Source organism: Manacus candei, unplaced genomic scaffold (genome assembly GCF_025592945.1).
Source record: "Manacus candei isolate 608988 ecotype Guabito, Panama unplaced genomic scaffold, ASM2559294v1 h1tg000015l, whole genome shotgun sequence".
Taxonomy (NCBI): Eukaryota; Metazoa; Chordata; class Aves; order Passeriformes; family Pipridae; genus Manacus; species Manacus candei.
The window spans coordinates 11,088,640-11,115,496 of record NW_026138063.1 but is presented as its reverse complement, the minus strand read 5'-3'; the positions used below and the strand labels follow the sequence as shown (position 1 = coordinate 11,115,496).

The following is a 26,857-nucleotide window of genomic DNA, read 5'->3' as shown; positions in this document are numbered from 1 at the left end:
CACATTTTTAGGAACAGTGCAAAATTTGTCAAAAGATGGCCAGTACAACAGGGGGTGGCCTCTTTTGAGACACATTTCTGGCATCCTTACTTCACCCAACAGTGAAACAGGCTCTTGAATTGAGTACGTTGAGGAGCCACACAATAAAATGTTGAACCTAAAAAAAAGAGAGAGATATGGAGGATATGAAGTATAATTGCAGGTGGAGGTTGGGAGACAGTTAAATACCATTCAACTTGAAAAAATAATTTCACACACTAGCAAACAAAAATGAAATTTATAAGGAGTTTATTGGATTGGTAAAATGTAATAAAAAAGCATTTGTGATACTTCTGCAAAGAAAAAAGGCATCTGGCCATTTTGCATATTTATTTTCCCTTACAAAACATTTGAAAAGCATAACTGATAAAAAGGATAACAACTGAAAGAGCAGAGCAAGAGGAAAATACATCTCAATATAATTGGATAATGCATAATAAAAATACAGAAAACACATGCTTAAAACAGCTTTCATTCTCTTACTGTAAAAAGTCATTTTAAGTGTTGAATAAAAAATATATGCCGGTTGCTCTGAAAATTGCAGTTTAGAAGAGGTAACTAGCCGAGAACAAAATATATATATCTATATATATTTATAAATATAGAAAATGTGTATATGCTGCATCTGTCCTCAGAACAAATTGGAATAAATGATTTTTAATTCATGCACACAAGTTACCAGAGAAAAAACTTCATTTATTGCCTAGCAGATCAATCCTGTAAGGTGCTGATTGCATTTCCTGAGTGCCCTCAAAGCCCTACAGAAGAAGCCAGTGAGGGAGACAAGTGGCCTGATGGGTTCAATGATAAGGGAGACTACTCAGCAGCTCACAGGAGGTGCACTCAGCAACTCACAGGATTCAGGAAAATTCCAATGGCAGCAGGATTAGGCCCCTCACAGACTTGGGTAGTGCTTTTGCTCAGCAAGGAGTAAAGCTCTGGTACCCCCAAGCTCTGACAGACAGGAGACCAGTCCTAAAATCTCAAGTAATGTTACTTCATTAGGATCTGAGGGCATAGAGTGTGCAGCAGCAGGCATTCCTCATATAGGGAATGCTTCCTTGTGCCCCCTCCTTGCCCAGATACCTAGGCTAGAGATTCACATTTAAAAGGAAGATGCTTCCCATACCACTGAGAGCCTCTGTCTGCTGATGCAGTCACGCTCCCCTCTCAATTGCAACAAAGGCCACAATGCAAAACCTTCTCCATCTCAAGGGCTAGGCCAACAACTACCATAAAGCTGAAACACCATTCAAACCTGGCCTAGCCACCCACTGTGAATTACTGCACATCCAATAAGGATCACTGCTGGTGAACCCTCGAGCAGACAGGTCTTCAACTGGCAGGGATAGGCCAAAGCATAGCAGCTATGTAGGACAAATATGTTCCTGGGGGCACTTCCTCCTTGCAGTCTGAAAGAGCTAAGTCAATCTCCCAGCCTCTGAGGGTGTCTCCATGGGGCACTTAGCCAAGAAGAATCCCTCTGGAATGACCTGTGTGTGGTTCAGACCCCCTTGTATCAGCCCACAGGTAAAGCCAGTGTGAGAGACTGGGCTCTGACACATGAAGAACCTCTGCTCTTTGTTCTGGGCTGGAAAGTGTCGTTACTAGAACTACAGAATTAGTACTCCAGGTCTCTCATTTGACTCACTGGAGGGAAGGCACTGGAAGCTGCTCTCCAGTCTCTCTGACAGTACAAGCTGTAGCACAGGAAAGTAAAGGACCCTTAAGGAAGTTGAAGTCTCACTAAGGGAGATCCTTTCTAGCAAGACCATGAGAGAAAGTCCAAGCATTATTTTGCTCTGCCCATACCTCTACCAATACTCATTTCTCACTCTCCAGAGGGACAACAGAGGAGGTCACAGGGGTGCAGTACTGAGCATCAAAACATCAAATCTTTCCCTTTTCTGCATTTTCAATACACCTTGAATTTCCAATATACCTTGCATTTCCTCTCTGATCACAGCAGGGAAGAGTTTGCTAAACATGATTTTGAGGATTGAAAGTAAGAGCATATCAGCCTTTTTGATACAGTAGCACCAATCAAACACCCAGCCTTTGGTTCACCTTGAAATTTTCTCTTTTAATATTATTTAAAAAATGAATGATGGAGAGCTTATAAGAGACAATATTAAGTGAATAAATTCTGCAGATATGAATGACTCTGGAGTTCTGATAAGACAGAGATATTTGAGGAGATATACCTAAGTACCTCTGCTACAGAACAGTTGCCTACGAGACAACAGGGTGTGTTAAGCAAGATGACAAGACATGCTGATGGGATAGACCATTGCTTTGTTTATCCCAATACAGAACAGATGCTCAACATTAACCTCTTGTTTCTCTTCTCCATCATCCTCCTAGTTTCCATCCCTGCTCAGCACTAGGGCTGTTTCTCTGCTGCCCATAAAGGAGCACGGCAGGTCTCTGAAAAGGCACACATTGAAGCAATTGAAATACATTTTTTGTAAAGGCAGCTCTGTCAGTAGCCTATTCGCCACCTTGCTGCTTGTTCTGCTGAGATGCTTAGCTACTTAAGCATTAGGCACATTAGAAACACTACTTTTTAGGTGGATAAAGCAAAGAACTAGATCAGACTCTGGAGACAAGGCACAAAATGTCCATTTGCCAAACTGAAATGGCTTTCCAGCCCACACAGAGCTGTCAGTAAAGCACTGGCAGATGCAAAAAAAAGTTCCCCAGTTCTGTATTTTCAATGGGCACCACCTCAACACAGTTGAAACGCAAACTACAACCTCCGGCTGTGCATTTCAGTGCAAACTGCTCTTATCTCATACAGCCCTGAATGAAACATTAGCACAAAGGCAGCCTAATTGGAACAGGATCTTCTCCTTCTCTGCAAATCCTCATCATTGCACACAGTCCCATAGCTAATGGCAGAGAGAAAACAGCTGATTCTGGCAAAATACTTGCACTAGGAAGGCAGGATCAAGGCCTAGGCTGGATGCAGACTCACCACGGGGAGCAGTGCTGGCCATGGAGAGGATGAGGTGGACCTTGCTCTGTTAGCAGGCTTTCCTCACTCCCATGCTGCAGCAGTGTGGAAAGCTGTAGCAAGTGTTGCAGAGGAGATGCTGGGCTCTGGCTCTAGTTTAGGGAACACTTCAGAGTGTGTAATTTTTCTCCTTGGCCACCACCAAGGAAGAATATAAAAGCAACACAAAACTACACTGAATGGTCATCTCCCTTTCATTTTGAAATCTAAGCACTTCCTCCACTGAAGGCATTCCTCCCATGTAGGATTCCAATTCTGAAAACTCCTCTATATCAGAACTGGAAAAAATTCTGATCACATTTTCTGGTTCTAAATTCTAGGTAAGCTTTCCTGGACAGAGCTCCTAACTTTTCATTCAGTGCCCAAACCAAAGTGGCTCCAAAGCCCATGGGGACCAAGGCAAGACTAAGACTCAACAAATGACAAGTAAAAATGATACCATTGAAAAGCACGTGGTCCTGATTACCAAAAATGCTGAATAAGCAAAGTTTCTATGGAACAGAATTAGCAGGAGATGTAGGAACAGCCATTAAAAAAGTATCAGAGCAATTCTGCCCTTTATGTTTTGCCACATTTATTATTTTCACCTCTCTCTTCTCACAGATGAAATGGGGCAGGCCAGTTCTTTTGCCTATTCAAGCTGGCTTTGCTCTCCAGGCTGTCATGCTGCTGGCACAGACCTGCGGAGACAGGACTTCCCGCGCTCTAGGGGAATGCTGAACTGGAGCTGTTTTTTAAACATTAAACTATTCCTGTTCACCACACACTCTGCTTCCAAAAATAAAACAAGCATCCAAGTCTTTAAACAAGCAGAAGGACCCTTCAAAGTCTCAAAAAATGTTTTAAACCTGGGGCAGGAGGGATGGGAACGGGAATACGTTTTCCTACTAATGGGAAACAATGAAACTGATGTTTCTGGATATGAAATGCTGGGTAATAACAAATCAGAGGTCTGTTGCTGAGCCTGTTCTGTCAGCCAGCCCTTGTGAGAAAAAGACAGCAAGAAAGCATTTCTCCTTTGCACTGATGAACTTAAAATGAAAGCAGGGGCAATACATGGGAAGGAAGAGGGTAGACAGGTACACGGCATGAAAATTATTTGCCTGGAGCAACCACAGGAGTAGGCAGAAAAACGGCAAATATAATCTGTCTCCTTATTCCCTTAGCCCTGGTTCCTAAAACTAGTTTGGGAATAAACTGGGGGAAGGGGAGGAAGGAGCAGCAATTTGAACACAGCAGATGCTCCAGTTAAACCATATCTTCCCAAAGAGGAACCGAGGGTGGGGGCAGGGGAGATGGCTATTATTAATGTCCTTCCGTATATAGCAAAGCAGACATCCTGCATAATGGCAACACAATACATCAATAATAGCCCAAGAATAGCTTCCTACCGGTTTTTTCCCCCTGACAGTTAGAAACATAAAGAGAAAAATCAAGCTGCTGAGATAAATAGCTGAGTCTCCACCCCCACCTCAAATTGCCTTGGCATATTTTAAGAGATAAATGGTTCTATGAGAAATTTAAATAGCTTTCTCTTTTCTTTTTTGGCAGCTGCAGGAACTGGGTCAGGTGTAGAAATTATTAATTTCGAAGCCTGAAAAACCCATGTTTGAAACTAAGTTTTTTTTTTCCTTTAAAGCATCAACTTTCTTAGAAGCAGAGTTACAAAAAATTAAAAAATAATTGAGGAGTTTTTTTTAAACAGAAGTCAGGCTAAAAATAATGAAATAACAGTGCAAGCTGCAGAAAAGAGACAATTTGTGTAACACTTTAATGGACACTAAAAGTATCCATAGTGGATTGTTAATTTTTTTTTTGCATAGAGTACAGTATTTGCCCAATGGCTTTCACTCCTCTTAATCAAACCTAGCACTGGGAGTCTGCCTTGAAGAAAAAGACTGGGGAGCACCATTCTGTAGCTTTACCCTAACTTTAGTGCACGTTTCCAAAGAGACAGGAGATTACTGCCAAAGTGACCAGCATCAAACACTTCCACTTCCATGAGGAGACCGTTTACTGCGTACTTCCAGATCTCAGGACTGACACCCCATCAAGTTCATCTGCTTGAGGCTGTGCTCACTGGTGCTCAAAGCTGGTGAACTTGGTACTGAACCACATGTAAATCACTGCCTTCCCCCTCCAACTCAAGTTACTCTTGCTTTACACATTGATACCAGGGTTTCTAACCCAGCTTCTCTGCATGATGCCAAAAGCCATCTCCCTCCTGATGTCATATGGGGAAGGATCTCTTTGCAATGATAAAACCTTGAATCTTATAGAGAAAAAAGGTCAAATCCTGTAGAAACTTCTTTGAGCAAAGAAATGCTGTTAAACTCCCTCACAGGAGAGTACACTAGTTAAGACCTGTAAAAGGTTCAAATTTCCAGTCCTACAAAGACTCTGAGATCTTGAAAGATACCCAGTTGGCACACAGCCTGCCTCCACTGCTGCATGGCTGGCAAAATCCCCCCCGCTCCTCATGCTCTGTTCCATGTCCCAAATCAGACGGATACCTGAGAAGGAGGAGGATTCCCTCGTTTATACTCACTGCACCTCCACAGGGCTCACAGCTCGTGCTCTCCTTCTCTTGGTGACCAATCAAAAATTTAAAAGGTGACAAAGACCAAGATGTAAATAGAACTGTGGTGCCTAGAAAGTCAGAGCACAGATAGTATCAGAAGACAGACTGTAATTACAGGCCCTGCTACTTATTACATAGGCCAGTTGGGCCACATGAGCCTTCGGTGGAAACTTCCTGTGCAATTAATAAAGGAGAAACAGAATACTTTTGCAATCACTTCTCTAGCTTTCACTGTGGGGGTCCAATCCTGCCATCCTGGATTAGCTCTAATCATAGACAATCTTTCTCTGCATAAACTGAAGGCATCTGTTCTGTAAGACTAAAAAAAAAAAAAAAAAGGACAAAACCCTCATTGCAAACCTACACCATGCAATCAAGAAGGAAAGGAAACCGATCTTTCCTGATCCCCCCCAGATCGTAATCTGACAATGTTTTCAAGGCATCTGGCAAAAAGGAAGAAGAAAGAATAATGCTATGAAATATTTAAAATCCTACTTCTGTCAAGAATACACGAGAGGGGAAAGGTGAGTTTGAAAGGGCTGCATTATTTGTAAGTTAAAACCTGAAAGCACCATCTTTTGCATAGAGGCACGAGATGCCCTTGGCCCGAGCCAGAGCAGTCCTGAGAACAAGTACCAGGCATTGATTCAACAGGGACTGGAATGACAAAGTCAAGGCTGTGTGTGAGTGGGACCAAAGCAACTGTCCTGCAACACCATGGGATGTACCATGGGACGTCAAGGGTAAGGCAATGCACTAATGATGCCGTACAGTAGCTGTGTCTTTGCAGCCCACAACTGATCCTCCTCATCTAAAGCCTGAATCAGATTTTCGAGCGCATGGGAAGTGGAGCATACCCGAGGGAGGATTTCTCCTAAAGGCACTTTTTTTACTGCTGAGACTCTCACTAAACAGACATGCAAGGAAGGGGAAACTGCTCTGTGAGATCAGAGTTGCATCAAATGATACCTTGCTTTGGTCCTGCACCCAGGATCTTGCCCTTTCCATTCTCAAATCCCAACTCCTGTGGAGGACCTCTGTAGAAAGACCTCAGCTAGGCCTGACCAATGGACTGATCCCAATCTGCATCATGAGAAGCAGGCACAGAAACAGGCTGGATGTGCCCAGGCATTGTAAGGAGGGGAGGCACCAAGCAGATCCTCGGGAGTTCTGATGCTCAGCTGAGGCTTTTCTTAGTCACATCCACCTGCCTGCTGTACAGTTCCAGTAGAAACCATAACAGACTTCAGTACAGGCACTGGGCACACAAATGGGAGCAAAATGGTCCTGAAACACCGAAACAAAAGATACTTTGGAACAAAACTGGCACAGCCACAATCCCCACAACGCCTGTGTAAGATAGAAAGAATCCCTAGAACGTATTTATCAAAAGCCATTTTATGCAGATTTTTCCTTCTGAATATTTAAAACATGGTGAATATTAAACTTCAGAGATTCTTAATACGTTCCAAAGCCCCACGGACCTTTGAAATGCTAGCTCATCAATATGCAACATCTAATCTTGTCAGAAAAAAAAAAAAGAGGGAAAAAGAAAGCTATTCATCCTTTACACACAGAGGTTACAGTGAGAATCCCAAGGAAAAAAAACCTTCCAGCATCTTATGCAATAGGTTAAATTTACTCTGGTTGGGAAAGTTTCACTTTCTGTAAGAGAGAAAGTGCCTGTACGTGCATAGCTACTGGAAGCTTCTTCTGAAGTGTGAGGCTGAAACTGTGTAGCTGGATTACAGTAAGTAGTTTATTAAAAAAAACAAGGCTTGTGGCTTTGCATCCTGTTCCAGTCCACTGTAGTTTCAGGATCCCCTCTCCAAAGGCCAGCAGACAGAGCGCCACCTAAAAATCCATTCTAGTCCAAAATGCTGTGGTTGAAATGGCTTTGCTTGTTTATAAAGTTTAGTGTTTCGTATCGCTTGCATCTGACCTTCAGCAGAAAGAAAAGCTCAGTTAAATTGTGCAAATATGTACCAAATGGGAGCAAGGGAAAGCAGCCAAAAATGCTGCATGAGCTTTTGCAGGGCTGCAGCCTTTTAGGAGCACCAGTTAGATGAACTGGATGAGAGGCCAAATTGATTTAGGCTCCAGGCAGGAGCTTAAAACACCACGACATCCAAATTCACAAAGAAAATGTTCTGTTACTGCAACCCCAAATTTCCTGCACATGAAAACACTGTTTTCTTTCATCTTTAGGAGATGCTCGTTCTGTAATCCGACATTTAAAAATGAACAAACAAACAGGAGTCAGCTGACAAAGGATTCTTGCTGGTGAATGGAAGTAGGTCACTCTGAGTATTTAGCCTTTACAGTCTGGCTTAATATTAGTGTTGTACACAGAGCAGTAACAAAACTACACTGGAGACAGGGAAAGACTCTAATTTTGTCTTTTCTATGAAAATTAGCATTAACGTTCTGCATTAATGTGCAATGGCTCCCCAGCACTCAATATCTGGTTAATTAAAAGAAAAACCACAACCACAAAGCAAACCACACACTAAATTAAACAACAACAAAAAACCCTTACTGGTCAGCCTGCATTTAAAGACATCTCAGCATGAGTAATTGGGCAGAGAGGAATTTTCCTGAAGGAACATAAAAGAAAATGAAAGCTCTACATACAAGACCAAATAAAATCTTCTGTCTCTCACAAATGCAAATTCAGGCTGCCCTTTTACACAAACATGTTAAAGGAATAAAACTGGAGGAAAAAATAAAAAAGGATAAGCTAATAAATTCATTTATGGACAAAAAAGATATTAAAAAACAAACTATCCTTCAAACATATTTCTTCATGGTAAATCCCTGCAATCATGTGGTTCTAAATTACATGGTTAAATATGACTGAAAAAGTAAGGCACAATTTCATAATAATTTTAAAAGCAATAATTATAACAATTTTCTTTGATATCTATACGGCAGGCCACTGATACTAAGGACACACAAAACTACTTGATTAAAGATCCAAAAAAGTTTTTCCAACTACTAACTAAGACTCACAATACCTCGGTGAAGCAAGTAACAAACCATCTTCACTGCAAAGATGAGTGCACGTTGAGGAAATGGAAAAAGTGGGTAAGAGAGTGGCTTGTGGACAAAGGGAGGCAGAGGCAGGAAAGCAGAGACACCCCAAGTGTGATGTTCCCGGGGAGGGTCTCTAACCCCTAGTAATGCAGTGATAATTACAAAACCTGGGCCTTCTGTTTCTTTCCTCAGTCTCTAAAATATCCTGGTAGGCTGAGAAAAGTGGACAAATAACAAAATTTAAAAAAAAATAAAAATGTTGGAACTGAATGCTCTTGCTACCCATGATGAACTCTCTTGCTTCCACATGTACCATGAAGCCAAAGAGACCAGGGACACGTAGTCAGGAGTAAAGCCCAGTGAGGTATAAGTAGCACTACTCAATATTGCAGCCTGTATCTCTACTCAGTTATAGCCCCACAACCACTTTATGTGCATGTGCATATGCCAGAGAGTGTGGAGCTCAGTTTTTTCAGATCTCAGCAGAAAATTTTCAGGCTGAAGTAAAAGCTGTTCCCCAATGTCCACCAGGAAACCTACCAAGGTTATCTTTTTTCTATTAGATTTTTAGATGCTGGATGAATGTTATAATTTCACAGGTGTAAAGTCTATTTTGTTTCAGGCTCCAAATGCCAGTCGGACAATCGACTGTTGCAAACTCACACTTGAAATGCTGAGGAAGCCAGGTAATATTTCTAGAAATGTCTAAGGAGAAATGCCATTCCCAAGCCCAGAAAGGTATGTGGAGATGAAGTTCAATCAGTATCTCTTGATCTCCATGGCAGTTGCCATAATGTGCTTATATTCTTCAGTAATTTCAGGGGAAAAAAAAAACCAAACAAAAAACCCCAAGATAAAAACAAAGAAGAAAACTGCAATTGCCACAGAAAAAGACACTGGCAGTACCCATAGCCAGCCACTCCACAGCTTGAAGATGGGAAAGAAAAATGAACCACACAGAAACAAAACTGTTATTTTGAGAAGAGTCACATTATTTGGATTGTTCTAACAAAGGAAATAGTGACTTCAAAATTAGCAAAACTGGTTAAAAATAGGGAAAAAATATCTCGTGAGAAGATTCAAAGCTTTTTTTTATTTCACTAGGTCCAATATTGAATCATTTCCCAAGAAGATGTGCTTTTTTTTAAGCAAATTTTTATCCAAAGAAGTTTTCAAAACTGTCACAGAAACTTTAAATTACCAGCAGAAGAAACCCAAGAACTACTCAAAAAAACTGAAAGAAGACATGGGGATTTGAGAAATGAAAATATTTGTTAACAATTCTGAAATTTACTTAGATAAAAATTCAATATGATTTTAATCACAAGAGAAAAAAAAAAACAACAAAAAATGTTGTGGGTAACATTGCAAAAAGAGAGAATTTCTCACTAAAAACAGTCTTTCTGATATCATGTAATTTAGTGTAAAAATTGCAACCAGCTCCAACTGGAAATAGTGTTCTCACAGCTCTCCTCGTTTGTACTTTTTTAACTTCTAGGTTACCGAGTAGTTCCTGCTCTCCTTCCACAACAAACACTCAGGTACCATCACTAGTGTTTACTCATGGGAATTTCACCACAGTGAGGTTCTTCAGCAGCCCTCCCCCCTGATAGCCATGACTTGCAGCACTGAAATCTGTATGAGGTGTTGTCAACCCAGCTTAGTGAACAAACTGCAAATCAACATGATGAACCAACTGTAGGAACCAGATATCAACAGAAACCACTTACAAACTCAAACCCTTTCTGAGCCATTCAGCTGAAGCACCAGGTGTCTAACATTTATATCCGATGCTGATGGAGGGCAAAGACACAGAATTTCCCCCAAGAACCTTCTCCTGGGTCCTGTTATCCCTTGCCTGCCAGACTTTCTCAAATCAAAAGAAAACAGCATTTATCAAACCTAAGTCATGCTTCACTAACCATGGCCAGTCAGCAGCTGTAACAGGTCCAAAGAGACTTCAGAGTGACTTGTTGCATATTCTCTTTAACAACCACCATTTCTTATAAGACACTTTTTTTCTCTTTCTTCTCAGGCACATTTTGCTGATAAGCAGAAAGTCAACTTAAGGCCTGTGCCTTGGGAAAGCCTCACTCCTGCCATCAGGATGAATGCTATTATGTAGAGTTCACTGTGATGAACACTTTGGTACTTCCATACCTCTATGATTCAATCATTACCCGAGTGTTTTGCAGCCATGATAAAAATCTCAGAATTAAAATATTAAAAAAACCCCAAAAACAAACCCTCAAATTAAAGGTGCATTATCAGATACACTAAAAAAATGGTGTTGTTTTCTGTTCTTAAAAGCAATGTTCAGTGATTAAAATGACAATAAAACGAACCACATTCACAAAATAGGAGCGTTAGCCTTGGGGATATGCTTAAGGATTGGGCTGTAACCAAGGCAACCCAATCTTCTGGAGAAAGTTTAAGCAGACAGTTTTAAAGCCATCCCTCAAAGATACAGTAAACCTGGCTGTAGGGCTACTTGTGCCATATGGAAGGTGCCACAGCCACCCAACACAAAGCACTCATCTTGTAATACCTCACCCTCCTGTCATCCAAATGTTACATTCAATCAGCCACCAGCCAGGCGGCTCTCCTGCAGCAAGAGCATAAGGGTGACACAGAAGCCATTTCATGTGTTCTGGGTAATTTGACAGAAATTTGACTGTGCCCACATCCTAGCCAGATCAAATCTGTATGATCAGGTGATGCAGAATCAGTCTAGTGTTAATGGCTTACGTCACACCACGCAATGGCTTTAAGTCTGTGCTTAAACTAACGCCAGAACTTAAATATTTTGCTAAATTAGAACCTGATCCTGAGGCCTGTGTGGCCACACAAATCATGGGATCAGGCCTTACTTGCCAACAAATGCTAGACAAGGACAAAGGAGCATAAGCAGAAACTGAAGAATTGAACAGAAATGTCTGTGTGATCTTCCAATTCTTTCTGAAAGGAACAGTTTGGACATTACCACAGCCACAGAAGATGTGAATTTTTGTCATGGCTAAGTCCACCTTAAGAAAAGCAGGGGCTCTTTGGCAAAAAGACTCCTTCTTTGGAACAGATAAACAGGATATATTAAAAGTATGTGATAAATATGGTGATGAAGCAATATCCCAGTGGTTCTTAATTGCAGTGCAATTGAGATACGTCCACCAGAATTTCCTAATTAAATCCTGAAGCATCAGAGGGGAGATTTCCATACCCATGTGGGTGATGAGAGCCTCTGTGATGTACATACAATATTTTTCAAATAGATTTATAGCAATTTTAAAAGGGAAAACCACAGAAGATAAAGAAGAGTGTTTCGAACACTCACTCCTTCCAACAGGCAGATGGTTTTGGTGTTTTGGGGTGAAAAAACTCACCCATCATAGTACCTTTTCACAGATGCGTCAGCTCTAAAAACTTGCCACAGTACCTCAAATATCAATACTGCTCAATCTTTGTTAATCATATTTCATCCATGGAGTATTTAATGCTTGAAAAGTTTGACTCTTACCTCCCTGCATGCCAGCCCAACTCACAACAGCACCCTAATAACAGAGATCTAGATCTAGATCTCCTGGCTGGCCCTGTGCTTTGAAATGGGCTGGAAGCCCAAACCTACATACCAGTAAGCTTTTCTGGAAAGAGAAAATAGAACTCCAAAAATCAGCAGTTTGGACCAATCTGTGACTAGTTTAATTCCCAAAATGTGTCTGGGAAATTGGAAAGAAGCTCTCTCATGCAGACGGTGGAAGACAAGAAGCCATATGACTTGCTCCAGTCCAGCCTATGGCAGAGCCATAAAAAGCCCAAAGGCTCTGGACTTGAGTCATCCTTGGTCTAAGCCACATTCTGCTGGAAGGCACAACAGCTTCTTTCCATCAATTACCCCAGTGTTATTCAGAAGAGTCTCATCAGCCACTTGATTTAATGCTAGGAAGGGTAAGGAAGATCAGAGCTAGGTTTGCTGCCTCCCGAATGGCTTATTCTGCATCTGAGTGTATCACATCCTGACTTGTGCTTGTAGAGATGCAAAATCCTCAACAAGGATACAAGTGTTATCAGTCCCAGCACTGACCTCCTGTGTTTTAGTAGGGTTAGTTCAAACTATATTTCCTCAATATTTGCAAGCTTTTTTTGATGGGTGGTGGTGCAGACTGTGTGTAAAAAAGCGAGCTCAGAAGGATCTTACATGCCACGGGTTCAGGGAGCAGCAGCCCAGGTGGAACCTGGCATGAGCCAGGGTGCCAAAAAAATCTGTTTATGTCTGAGGCAGTAAAATTTTTGAATGCCAGTATAAAAAGGCAAACTGCTTCAGCACAGCCTCTATGCTGGTGAAGGACTTCTTTTGCTCAATGATGCCACCCTTCTACAAAGAAGGATTCATTTTAAGCTGTGAATTTTGGGAAACTTCCCTGACACTGGTGGAGTTTGCCAACATATAAACCATGTAAGTAACAAGAGGTTTCAGACTGGTATTTCTGTATTTGAATTTACTGTACATAGCTGAAGCTATTGAATTTCAGTGCTCTTCCATAAAGGGTACTGCTAAACTGAAAGGAAAGGCACCATTTGCAGGAGCTGCAGTATCACATCACAATTTTTCCTCTTTGTTTCCTGTCATTCCAGCTCATCTAACTTTTCAGCATTAGTAGATATAATCATTCTCTACAATAGAAATCTCATATAAAGGTGAAAGCACCACATTTCTTATTGTTTTTCAGTGGGAGCATGAAAAAAATTCTTATAACTTACTCTTGAAAAGTGCCAGTTTGTCACTTATATGGGTCAATCAGCCTGAAACTGTTTCAGTTCTGCTTCTTAATTTAAGTGCAAAGAAAGGTATTTTCTTTGATTACATCTGCAAATAAGATATTAATGTCAATTCAGTGATATGAAAATTACTCCCTCACTATGTAATTTGCACCTTAGTTATTATGGGTTTCATGAACAAGAATATTATAGCTGCTCAGTGTGCTGTGGATTTCTAATTTTTTGATTTTTTTTTTAATTAACCAAACTAAAAGAACCCAACAACCACTATTATATAAAAAAAAGATTATCTGCATCCAGTTTTTATTTACCTTGGCATATGTATTAATTCTGGACCAAAAATGAAAATGCTGCTGCTGGCCTAGCACTCTACTGCTATGAATTTCACCAGAGACAAGTTATAAGTGGCTGGGATGAAAACAGAAGAGGAAAAAAGATGCTTACTTTCTAGAATGGCATAGTGAAGGGTTTAATACCTTCTTTAGCTTTCTTAAGATAAAAACTGAACAACAGTATGTATTTAGGAGGGTCTTTTTTGCTGCTGTTGAAACAAGATCCTTGATTTTTTTTAATGAGAACTCCAGATCATGTGTGTTAACATCAGAGAAATGAATATCATCCTAAGGCTTGATTCAATCCCTGTTACGGTTGAAGGAAAATCCTCACATTGCAATAACAGGAGGTGGAACAAGATTCTATTGCTTAAATGTTTACCCAGAGACCAACACTGCCAGTGGTCCCACTAGAAGGGGTGTATGACAGAGTGGTGTAAGATTTTTTTGAGCATCGCTTTGCACTGCAGTTCTATGCAGTAATTTTGGGTTTTTTTAACCACTGGGATTTTAGAAATGTATTTCCAGTGCCATGACCGGCTTATGCCTCTGGTAAATCAAAAGCATGTTGTGTGTGTGTGTGTGTGTGTGTGTGTGTGTAGTGTATAGTGTGCAAGCTCACATCCTTCTGTGATTGCTCATACATTGTGAATTGGAAGCATCACTACTGAATAAATTTATGCAATAGCAAAGTAAAATTTCATGAGTAAAAGAAAAAACCCTATTGAACTGGAAGGGAATGGAGACAAGTAAGGGCCTAAGAAATAACAAATCTGTGTCCCAGGGATACAAGGTCACACCTACACTCAGGTGCAGTACAGTTGCAGTTGCACTGTTTGCGTTAATGCTGGGTCTGCTCTCACACCTAGGGCAGTGGAGCTACTTCTGCTGGTGACACAGATCCTATTAAAGTCAAAGGGAACCTCCCCATGACTTCAATGAGAGCTGGCCAGGTTCTCAAAATAACTTGGGAGAAATAACTAGCTCAGCCATCTTTCACCTTCTACCTTCATGTACTTCTTAAGAGACAGGAATCAAACACAAACGTAGGCAGGACCATGTTCAGACCTCCTTCTACAGGCATGTAACTTAGCTGCTGTGACCACTTAACTCCATCAGCTGCAGATACAGCAGCTGTTCTGACTCACTGCCCTCTTGAACAGTTGTGTCTAAATTAGATGCTTGTCACAGGCAGTCTGAACATGGCCTCTCAAAGTGCCCTCTTGTTCCAAGGCCTTCCAGTTTTCCTTTTTTTTTTTTCTTTTTTTTTTAAATAGAGATTCAGACCCTAGCCTGGAAAGAAATCATGCAAAGCTTGTGCAATATCCCCCGATGGGCATCCTGGGGAGGGTCACAGTTGATACTCAGAGATCAGTGCTGGCCTTGGCAGTCAGAGCCTGGATCCGAGCAGAGTTGCAGGTCTTGCAAAGGATGTGCCCGTCCAGAGGGTAACAGCCCTGATTGTCCCCTTCAGACAGGAGGCCACCACAGTCCTAGAAAATAAGCAAACAGAAAGAGGAAAGAAAATAAGAAGGAGCAAGATTAAGCAAAGAATCTATTAGTGAAAAGAACTCTCTCCTCACACTCCACCTTGTAATGGGATCTAGCCTGAGTCAGCGTAAAGCATGAAGCTGAGGTACATGATGTCTTTCACGATTAAGCTGTTTTCTGATAAGAGACAATGCTGCAGAGAAGATGGGTTCCCAAGCTCTCTGCTGAATTTAATCCAATTGAAAGTAAAAGGAGATTACTGCCTTCACATTTTTGAGGAAGCAAAGGTCATTTAGCATTGGAGAAACATCAAACTGAAGCACATTTTTATTAATTCAAAAGAGGATAAAAAAGAAGCATCACTGGGAAGAAAGTTTGGTACCAATATCTGACTATAGGTAATCTTCTTTGGAAGAGTTAATGCCACAAAGTTACAGATTCCATTCCAGGGGTGACAGCTAAGCAAACTCCCTGCCTGTCTCCCCTTACCAGAACAGTCACCTATGTTTGCACAATTGGCCAAAAAGGTTGTGCCTTAAAGGAGGATGTCAGATAGGCACATGGAAACCCCATTTAAATACCCCAAATCTTGCTCCAGAGACCTCAGCCTCTAAGTTTATAAGGCTGCTAGGAAAGTTGGGAGTTATCCCTCACCATGTGATCAAACAAGTGCTTGGCCCAAGACTGCTGATGGGGCTGCAGTGAGGGGTTAGAGTTCACTTAGAGGCCCTTGCCTCTTCATCATAAATCAGTGTTTGTAAACATACCTGGCAGCAAGTGGTGGAAAGAGGAATATTATTATTGTTCTTTTTGAGATAGCTGAGGTACATGGAGATCAAGGCCAAGTGAGTGTCTGTGTTCTGTTCTACTGCATCTACTTGTGACATCTGTGTGTGTGAAAGCCTAGGTATCTCAGCAGCCAGCATGGAGACATGCTGTATGATGAATTAGGCTGTACAAAATTTAGTGTAGGAATGTCCCAGCATCTTAAAATATATGCACCCTGAAAGCCAGTGCCAGATTGAGAAGTGAACCAGATGCCTCAAGTTTCAGCCTAGACCTTTAAACCTTAGTCTATCCTTCTTTCTTGTTGAAGTTATTAAAACCTGCAACAGTGATACGAAATATATTTGGTCTCATTTTCTTACCCTGTCATCTGGATGATGTATTATCGAACAAGCAACACTTCCACTGAAGAATTCTTGAAGGTTCCCTAACACAGCTGTTCCCACATGTTAATTGCTTTAAGGTGATTTTTATTCTCTGTCTTCAGATTCTTACCATCAAAATTACATGAAGTGCATAATGAAAGGGAACAGGGAAAGTAGCACAAAAAGCATTGCACAAAACAAGAATGATCATGTTTATGTGTCCATTAAAATTCTTCAACCCAGAGCCATATGCTGAGTTTCCTGTACAATCTTGCTCGAATTCTAACATGCATTAGCTTTCATTTTAAGAACATAAACATGAGCTACGTTTGTATCCAAGCTATAATTTATGAAGTTCTCAAATATTAAGCCCTAATTACCTGAGTCACATTCTCTTGCTCTCCTAATGAACCTGTTATAAACAAGGAACCTGATTTTCTTCTCATTTGCGTTGATATATATGAGGAAAAATTCCTTGCATGCTGAAGTCAATGAAGTAATTTGATTGTACAGCCAGTGTTACAATAGGTTATACCTGTCGTGTGCATACCATGAGGTGGTGATGAAGTTAAGCCAATCTTTACTTTCTGTCTTTCACAGATTTCCTTCACACAGTGATTGGAATACTAACCTCACATCGGTAGCACTGGACATGGAAGTCACGATCCAAGGCAACAATGCGTACAGTCTCCTCTTGTCCTGGGGCCGGCATGATGGGCTCCTTGCACACAGAACATCTCGGAGCAAATTTCCTGAAGAAGGAAGAGACAGTCTCAGTCATCCTCAAACTTGGAGTGAAAGTTTTTGTTAACTGGACCAGCAAGCCAGAAACACGTGCATTTGTACAAACACACTTATGTACGTGCACATACATCACAGCTGGAGCTTTGCACAGCTGCCTTTTTGGAAAGAAGACAGGAAGGAGTACTTTAGTCTTAAAATGTATTTTCGGGCTTGTAGGATATTAAAGAACATTTTGCAGACTTTTAGGAGAGGACAAAGAACATCTGACAGGCAGCAAAGCATATTGTGCCTGTCCTAACTAACAACTAAGGTGAATGTCCCATAATTGTGGCATCTGTGCACTGCCATAACCCTTAACCATCTCTCTAAGAAAGCCCATGCAAATCCCAAGGTTAGAAAGATGACCACAATTTGCTTCAGGAGGATCTCTTGAAAACAAACCCCAAAATATTAAAATTTGGAGATTGGAACAAATAGGTTAAAAGTCTTGATACAGATGGTAAAAAGAATGCACCACACTCATTTGTTGAGGTTTATCCCATCCACTTTAAAATTCGGAGCCATCTTACCCACTTATGCACACAGGAGCACATTCCTGGCTCACTCTCAAATAAGAAGATCAGGGCAATTCTGACTTGCTGCATTTTCTAGCTAAAACCAGCTCTCAGTTATCCAATAGCAGATTGCCCAGGCCTAAAAGGGAACAAGTCTGGGTGCAGAGACACCAATGCTCTCTCTTCCAGTCAGCCTTAGAATTGTATAAGGATAATAACTCACTGCGTGAAGGGACTCACTTGAATCAGGGTCAACTCAGGGATCAAGAGAAGCAGAGGCCTTTATTTTTCCCCTTATACTGCTCACCATATGCCCTTCTGGCTAATTCACCTGGGTTCTATATTAACTCTGGCTTTGCTCCCCCGAGTTCCCATGAGAAGTGGCCATCTCTGCTCCTAGGCAGGTGGGGATGCTTGGGAACATTTAGCCTGTGGTGAAACATTATGTGCTGTTTTGGTTCAAAACCTATTGGTACCAATTCCCTGGCTGCAAATTCTGGTTACATAAAAGGAAACTTACACCTACAGAATCTGCTGCCGTATAATGAGAGCCGGGGTCAGGGGCTATGGGGGACAGAGGGCAAAGCTTATGGCAAACATCAGAACATGAGGAGATCAAAGGCCCTTCTCTTCTGAAATGCCTACTAAAGATTGACTCTGCCACCCAGCCTGTCACATGAACCATCTCAGAATTAACTAGCTTAGAAAAGAAAAAAAAAGAAATCTATCTGTACTAGGAATAAAGAAAAATATTAATTTCACTGGCAGCAGATGAAAGATGTCTGTGTAGCTGCGATCTAACGAAAAAATGAATTAAACAGTGGCTATAGTGAGCGCTCTGAAAAATAACTTAAATAGATCATGATATGACCAGAGCTGTAATCGCAATTAATTATATGCTGCTTCATGTAGGCACTTCCTTGTGCCATTTAGCTCAAATGTGGTATTTAAAAATACTTCAACATTTCTTTGTCCAAGCTACAGTCAATAATTCAATATGAGCCAAATATTATCTTCCAGTACCCTGAGATAACTCCTGCAGATTTTGGGGGTTGTGGATGTGCTACTCAGGGCCTGAGTTCAGGGAGAAGCTGAGTGACAGTGTGAGCATCAGCTACAGTTTTGTTATCAAGAGGATGTAGATGTAGAACACTCAACCTCCAGATAAGGAGCCCTAATCAATTAAAACTGGGCTGGGCAAAGTGCTGCGAAATGTGTGGCTGGCCAAAAACATCCTGAGTGTCACACTGGATCTCATGCTATTCCCATCATCTTCCCTTCAGTCTTTCACTCAGTGATTTTTATGTCCTTTCCTTGGATTGACAGCCTCCCACTTCCCACTCTCAGAGCCCCGAGGTCCATATGCAGTCACTGCCAAAAGACTTCAGAGTGGGACATCAAGCCTTTCTCCTGAAAGCATGTGAGCCCTTGGCCTGTGGGGCTTGTGGAAGGAGCAGCCTCCAAATTGCACCCTTCAGGTGCCCGAGTGGTGCATAAACCTCCTGTTGGACCTCTGCTCAGGACCACATTTTACCTTAACATACAACTGGTGGCACAGAAAAGCAAGGCAATACAGCAGCTGCCAATTAACCCAGCCTAGCTGAGCTACAGGGAATATCCTTGTGTTGGATTCTAACACGCCATTTGATTGTGGCTGCTTCCCTTTCTGTCAAGTCAGCCTACTTCTTTGAGCTTTCAGACCCACACACTGATGTCACGAGGCTCTAATTAAGTCTACCCCCTTAGAAATTCAGAGATAAATGGTTGAGATGTAAACTCACATTTGTCAGTATTGATTTCATCTTTTAATTGAGGGGTGTAGTGTATCTGTCTTTTCCATACAGGGCAAACATTTGTGCTCTGATTATATCTACCTGTCTTCCCTAGATTAGTTGTGATGATGGGGGTGGTAGCGTGGCAGTGACAGAAATTACTTGAAACTCTACCTTTCAACTTACTTTAAATAGCAGTTTCACTATAAATTATTACCAGGGCTGTATTTTCAGCAGCTTTAAAAAGCTAATTAGCAACTAGAAACAAAAGGAGCTCTGAGCAGCCTGTGGCCACAGAGATCCCTCTAGCTGGTAAGCAAACACCTGCAGAGTGCAGCAGGACAAGACCTCTCTTAATTGCTCAGTGGAAAAAGCAGGGAGATGCTGATGTGAAAGTGCAGGTACAGGCAGTGAGGAGAAACATGCACATACTGAGTGCAGGGGAAGGCAGAGCACTTAAAACAGAGGGAACACAGAGGTTATCCCTGAATTCAGCTCTAAGTGAAACAGGGATCAAGCAGCATCAGTCCCTAACCAATTAATCTTGTATGCCAAGGTGTGCCTGCTTAGAGCAAAGCTCTGCCTAGTATTTAAGAGCCTTGGGAGGAAATGGCAGAGGGTTCAGATCTCAGGCTGAACAAGGAGGACTTTTAGGGACAAACGAAAAAAGACAATAAGCAAAGCACTGACAGCAGCTTAGGCCATACTTATGGAAATCCTCGATGCAATGGATGTTCCCGCCAGCATCCACAGTGAAGGGGATCCCATCCAGGCTGCGATGGCACATCACACAGGTGAAACAGTGGGGATGATAGGCCTTCCCAGTGGCTCGGAGGATCCTTTCCATGATGGGCTTTGCGCAGACACTGCATTGCTCCAAAGTATTCTGCAAAGAAAACATACACAACAGATGTGAGCACCATCTCAGTGGAACATCTACAAAGGTCAGCTGGGTTGAAGGCTGCTGCTGGTCTACTTGGAAGCTTTAGCCATTTCTTCTAGATAAGTGCAGTACAGTCAACAGTTATCAAAGACTATGATAACAGCACAGGGCCTGGGTCAAGCCTTTATATAGTGTGACAACACAAACCAGAGCCTTCTCTCAGCAGCTCTGATAAACGATCAGAGATGGCCCATCAGGTGGGTGTGTCAAACACTGCAGCTTCTGCAGCCAGTAGCACATGAAGGAGTTCTGCAGCCTGCACTCTTGGGCTTTTGCCTGTGGACTGCCCAGTCTGAGTGACCTTTTGCAGCGGAGATGATTAGAGACAAGCTCCAACAGCGATCAGTGCAAAGCTGAAGTGCAATCTCCTGGGGCCACACAGAGACCCCCTAACTGCTCTGCCAATACAGATCCCATAAAAATCTTTATCTGCCTTGTGTGAAAATCTTGATCTTCTCTCTCACCACAGAGAATACTGTTGAGTCTGGGGAGAGCGCAAAGCAGAGGCTGCAATGAAAGCATCACAAGGACAGGAGTTCAGGATGACTTAAATGGTTCATTTATCTCTGGCCCACAGTGTTTGAGATAATGACTGTGAAATGCCAGCTCTAAGGCCATGATCCTTGCTGCGCAGGTTTTACATATTGGACTGCTCCTGAAGTGTTGGAGCCAAAAAAATTCCCACCTTTCAAGTGGGGTCCGTTGAATGATTCAACTCATTTCAACCCTCACTCACCCCTGCAGTTAATTATAGAAACACCAAGATCATTTTGTTTCAGACGGTTGTGTGTGAGCCACACCAGCCCTTCTGACACCAGCTGGGTAACTTACCCTTTCAAACCAAGCACTTAAAGACACATGCCATAAATGGAGAGTGCAAACCACATAGGTGCAAATAATATGATTTGGATCATTTCACCGGACTTTAGGAAAGCAAACTTAATCTACCATTCTTGCTTCATGCACCTGAAGTTATCAAATAATGTCATCAATCAGCATTTGCACCTTGGGTGAGGGAGAAAAATCTATAAGTACACTACTGATTATCATTTAGATAGATAGAAATAAGGAGGGTGGAGAAATGAAAAAATCTAACAGGATAGAAGCATAAAAAGCTGCTGAAAGGCAGATCATGTTGACTAGCACAGGAGGGCTTAAGTTCTTCTGCTTCCTCATGCAACAAAATTCCCAGGGAAAGTAGTGCTTTGACTGACCGCATTGTTATTGTTTCTTTGAGCCAATATTCTCAGGGGCAAGATCCAGTCCTTACATGTGCAGCCAAAATGTATTGTCAGATGAATCACCCAGGAGCTCAGAAAGGTTACTTCTACATTCATACATTTCCTATCATACATATCTCTGGGCTGCACGTGACTGGTAATGTACAAACATACAAATACACAAGTTCATATCAGAAGATCAAAAGGATTGTTTTTGGAAAGGTCTATACGAAAAGTCCTGAATTTCAAACCATATGAGTACTGCCTCACAGATTTGTAAAGAGAGTAGAGCCAGACTAGCATTGAATTCAGACTGGATTTTGCTTTATACCTTGTAATAATGGGCAGGAAAGAATGACTGCTGGCCCTTCTGTTGGGTTGCTGTCACCATCATCATCATTATAACAGTAGCTGGTATGCCAGAAAAAGCAAGGTCAATAATTTTCTCCTTGGAGAAATAACCTGGCAAATTTGCCATTTTGCTTTGCATAAGCAGATCACATCATCTCAGTCCACATCCAAGCTGTTCTCTGTATTTTTTTGCCAAGGAAGGAACGCAGCATACCTGCGGATACTGATGGAAGATTGTGCCATTCATAAGGCGTTTGCTATGACACCTTCTGAATACACACAAGTACTTGGTTTGCCTCACCAAGTCACTGCTTGCTTCTTTTCCAACAGTTGCCAGCAACAGAGGCCAAAGTATGAGAACAGGGCTAGCAAAATACAGCAATTCCTTAGGATGTGCTTCCAGCCTCCACTGATTTCTGGTTTAGGGACTTCCTGAGACAGCTTGGCTTTCCATATTTTGCCTCAAGTGGCATGTTTCTCCCACGAACTTTCTTGACAATTTTTGAATTCTGATAAACATTGAGCACCCACAACATGACCAGGAGTTCCCTGGCATACAACCACATTGGGGGCCGATCAGCCCAGCAGTTCCCCTGGTCTGCTACCACTGCCTAGGGACAGGCCCTCCAGACAGCAGCACTGAGCACAGTCCGTGCAGGACTGTGAACAGAGCAGAACCCTGCAGCACCAATCCACCCTGCAAGGGGATTTAGCACCAAACACCATGGCCTGGAACTTCTCTCACTACAGCTCTAACTCCTGCTCACACATTTCAGATACACTGAGTTTAAGACTGCAAGGGATCATTAGAACCATCTTGTCTGAATTTTCATGTTAACATTGACATGAAGTTAACATGGAGTTTCCCAGTGACCAGGACAGCAGGCAATCACCCTTATGGGTTATGCCTTCTGAAAACACACATCTTCTGCTCCCAAATCTCAGCTCAGTCACACTGTTTGACATTCTCGCAGCTAAGTAAGACAAGCATTTTAAATTAACCAACTCCCGATTAAACCTTCTATACAACCTGAAAACTAGACCTGAGAAATTTATTCTTTTCATCCTTCAAAGTCTGTACCAGTGAGGAAAAACAAAGTCATTAGTTTCAGACTCCAGCTCACTCCCTGTCTGGGAGTGTATTTGCTTAAGTCACTCTCCTTGCTAGAACCCTGGCTCAGACCCTTCTCTTCAAGGTGTTACCAGATGATGCCAATGGGAAAGCTTCCTTGATTCACACCCATTTGACATCAGGTTGCTGTAAGGCAGGATTTGGCCTGTGGAGCTAACAGAGTTTTCTTTGACTCTCTAATCAGGTTATCCCACATGCCAAAGTGCTGCCCCAGCAGCTAACAACCTGCACAAAGGTATTTCTGCACATTATGAGAACAGCATCCCTGTTGGATTATAAATTTGGCTTCTTGATTTTGCTCTCTTTCACAGTTTAGCTAACTCTCCTAACACCTCCCGGAGCTTACAAATCTACAAAAAGCCAAACAAGATGAAGAAAAATGCCTAGCAGCCCTATTTTTTTTCTTCTCTCCCAAGCTGTTGTTACAAGCCCTCTCTGTAATCAACAGGTAGAGCTGAGTGCTTCTGATCAGCTACACCAAGGGCTAAGGCAAGGCGCAGAGAAGAAAGATGAGAAACAGTCAGGAAAAATCAGGCCTAGGGGCTGTGGTCAAATTCATAAGAATATGGACCACAAATCCAGTGTGGGCTGAGGGGTAGATTTATTATCCTTTTCCCATATTTTGTCTAAGAAGCAGGGAGTGCCCTTCTTTTTTAGAGAGACTTGTGTCTCCAAATCCAATCTAGACTTGAAAAGCGCAGGGAAGGAACCATCCATTTCTAAATGGAAGGTTGGCACAATGTTAAAAGCTGAGTCTGGGTCCATGTTTTTTGAAGGCAGAACTGCTTACCCACGGCAAAGAAAAAGAATTGCACATGGAGAGAATAATGCACCCTAAAACAGCAGCCAGAAAAATAACACCAAGCAAAGGTACAGTAAAACACAAAGAAAGAACTGAAATGACCAGGGTATCAAGCATCAGCTTGCAAGTAAAAACTCAGAGACTTAAACATGTACAACGCAATCAGTGGCAAAGTGGGAACAAGCTGCTTGGGACCAAGCATCTAGAAGCAAGTGGTGGTGGGATTTGTTTGATCTCCCTATAGCAATACTTGTTCCTTCAGAAACCACAGAAAGCCAAAGGGAATCACTCTGCAGATGTTAGGTTTAAACATGGGACATGAAGTGAAAACCCAGACTGCTGGGAAAGACTTCTGGGTTGCAAGAGCCACAGAAGACTGGAGCTGGGAAGTGTCTGAATCCCCTCCTGAAAATTTCACATCCCAGATGGCAAGGTGACAAACAGCTTTGGGGAGCAGAGGTGCAGTGACAGCCTATGGGCTGCAGCTCATCCTGCTTCCTTAATGCTGCAGATTATAACCCATCATAACCAAATTCTGGGTGACAGCAGTAACTCACAAGGTCGTGCAACACAAGGACACTCCCACAATGACCTAGCAATGAGTGCACAAGAAGAGCCACACAGACGCTTAGCCATTGCTTCTTCTGTATTGGCACTGCATCCCAAACTCTAATGAACATAAATAATCTCTCCTGCACTCTGAACAGCAGACAGAGGAGAGCTCATGCACAGGGACATGAGCATCATACTGCTTATTTTGCTCAGAGAGGGGAGGGAAGTTGCTGGAATAAATAACATTGGCAACTCATGCACAGGGACGCAAACTCACTTTCTATGAGCACTGCAGGAGAAACACATTTTTCGAAGTGACTGAGCAGAGGAGATGGTATTAAGCTGCATGAATCAAAAGTGACTGTTGTGCTAAAAACAGGCACATGGTCAAATACTATAGTTGAACTGTAACTTAGGAAAGTGTGGTAAGTGACTTGCTTTAAATCTTGTGACTCCGTCCTTCATTTCCTCAGACGGCAAGGAGAGCAGAGCAGCAGATATTTTCCCCTTTGTGGGATAATTTTTGAGGCTTGAAAATGTTTCCATACTTAAGTGAAGACAGAACACTTTAATCTCAAGAAGTCTGGTGAATTTATAAACCCCAAATTAGATCAGGTCAATTGAAACAGTGCACTTCAAATAATTTCAAATGGTTTCATTTAGGTTTTGGGTCTGAAAATATATAGTTGGGTTACAAATTATATATAAAGCAGACACTGGTGGAGGGGTTAAGTGTCAAGATGTAATTTCAACAGTTTCAAACACTTTTTTGGCATTATTTCTAGAAAAGGAAAATCCAAGACCCGATTTCCACCTCAGGCTCCCCAACTGCTACCTCCACAGATGGGTAAATCTTGGCAAACTAACATTTAAGTCACTAAAAGCCATCACAAAATTCCTTCCTGCATATTTGAGGAGACAGTTTGGGCATGAGTTAATCCTTCTCACCTAGACTGATCAGCTGAACACATTATTAGCAGTGGGTGACATGCTCCTTCCCTTCCTGCTGCTCTCTGAGGGATAGTTTCAGCAATGGAAAGTGCTGCAGAAGCACCTTAGCCGATGCTCTGACCTCCAGACCATGTTGCCATAGCTGTATCAGTGTGTTGGGGCAAGAGATGTGATCCCTGACAATCCAAAATACCCTGGAAAAACCCCCTAATTCACACACAATGGTAAGCAGTGAGGCTGTTCTTTATATGGTATAGCTTGTTTAGCTGGGAGATGCAAAGGAAGATACTGGAATAAATGACATTGGCAACCCTTGCTGGTAACTGGTCTGAGCTGTGCATGCAGCTCCCACTTGCACAGTGCAGACTCTGGCCCCAGAGGTTACTGTATTCAGTGGCTTTCAAATCGTTCTTCCATTCGGCTCAGGTTTTAGTGGCTTTCCCAGCACAGTAGCAATACCATGGCTGGCATGCTTCTCCTCTGCTGGAATTTGCTTTTCTTCAGGAAAACTGAATTCAGCTTTGTAGTTTTGGACTTGGAGCAGCTGGAGGAGAATCTGGCAGAAAGTCCTCTTAAGTACACAGGATAAAGGAGTCCCTTCCCCTTGCCCTGTAACTATTAAAGACGAGATATGTTTTATGGCTTATGTTAGTAGCAAAGATGACAATGACAGACAGTTGAATCCACAAATGTGCAATAACAGAAAGGCCACGATGAAAATGGAACAGCGCTTGGGAAATGCTTCTTAAATGATATGTAGATGTCAAAATATGCTCTACAGTGAGAGGAGGAAGGAGCTCCACTTGCTAAGATAGCTGTCTTATCAAGTGAAGGCTGAGGGATGGCTTTGCCTTTGTCTGAGCATACCAAAGGCTGGAGAGGAAACTTACAGAAGGCTGCTGGATGTGGAAGGCACACAGGCTGGCCATGCTACCAGCAGAACGGTATATATTTTTAATGGTGAATCTAATTAATGTTTGGAATAGCACAGGCAGGGACTACGTGACTTCTCTGATGCTCAGTGCTAGTTTGGATAAGACCCACATCTGTTTCTAGTACTACCAAGTTGAGAGTGAGGAAGGAACATCAGGGTTAAATGATCTGCTCTGCATTATGCTGTGTCCAACCACAATCACATTGACTCCTTCCAGCTAAAAATCCACAAGAAGCCTCACATTGGAAATTACTTAACTACTCTCTGGCACTCAAAGCTACTCATCTTTTGTAAATTCCTTGCTCTGACAACACAGAGATCTTTGTCCCTTTAAAACAGCTGTGCCTATGAATGTAAGAAATGCGTGAACTGTCCTCCAAAGTGGTAGGCTGGAAGATAAAAAGCCTGGATTTTACTTCTGGCTTTTAAACCAAGTAACTGCTATAGGCAAAGCACTCCCATGCTCTGCACCTCAGTTGGCCT

The 26,857-nt window shown here is 42.1% G+C and overlaps 1 protein-coding gene across 11 annotated transcripts in view; it reads right to left on the bottom strand.

The window, feature by feature from the left end:
- Window positions 1-271: 271 nt before the first annotated feature.
- The window catches only part of LPP (LIM domain containing preferred translocation partner in lipoma), a 331,679-nt gene continuing 305,093 nt past the window's right edge, over window positions 272-26,857 (bottom strand). For all 11 annotated transcript variants that reach the window (XM_051782312.1, XM_051782316.1, XM_051782313.1 and 8 more), the window contains 3 exons: window positions 20,197-20,375; window positions 17,051-17,171; window positions 272-15,270 (listed from right to left, as the gene is read on the bottom strand). In XM_051782312.1, coding sequence (XP_051638272.1) covers window positions 15,142-15,270; window positions 17,051-17,171; window positions 20,197-20,375 — 429 coding nt within the window. In that variant the 3' untranslated portion in view covers window positions 272-15,141. The remainder of the gene's footprint in view (window positions 15,271-17,050; window positions 17,172-20,196; window positions 20,376-26,857) is intronic.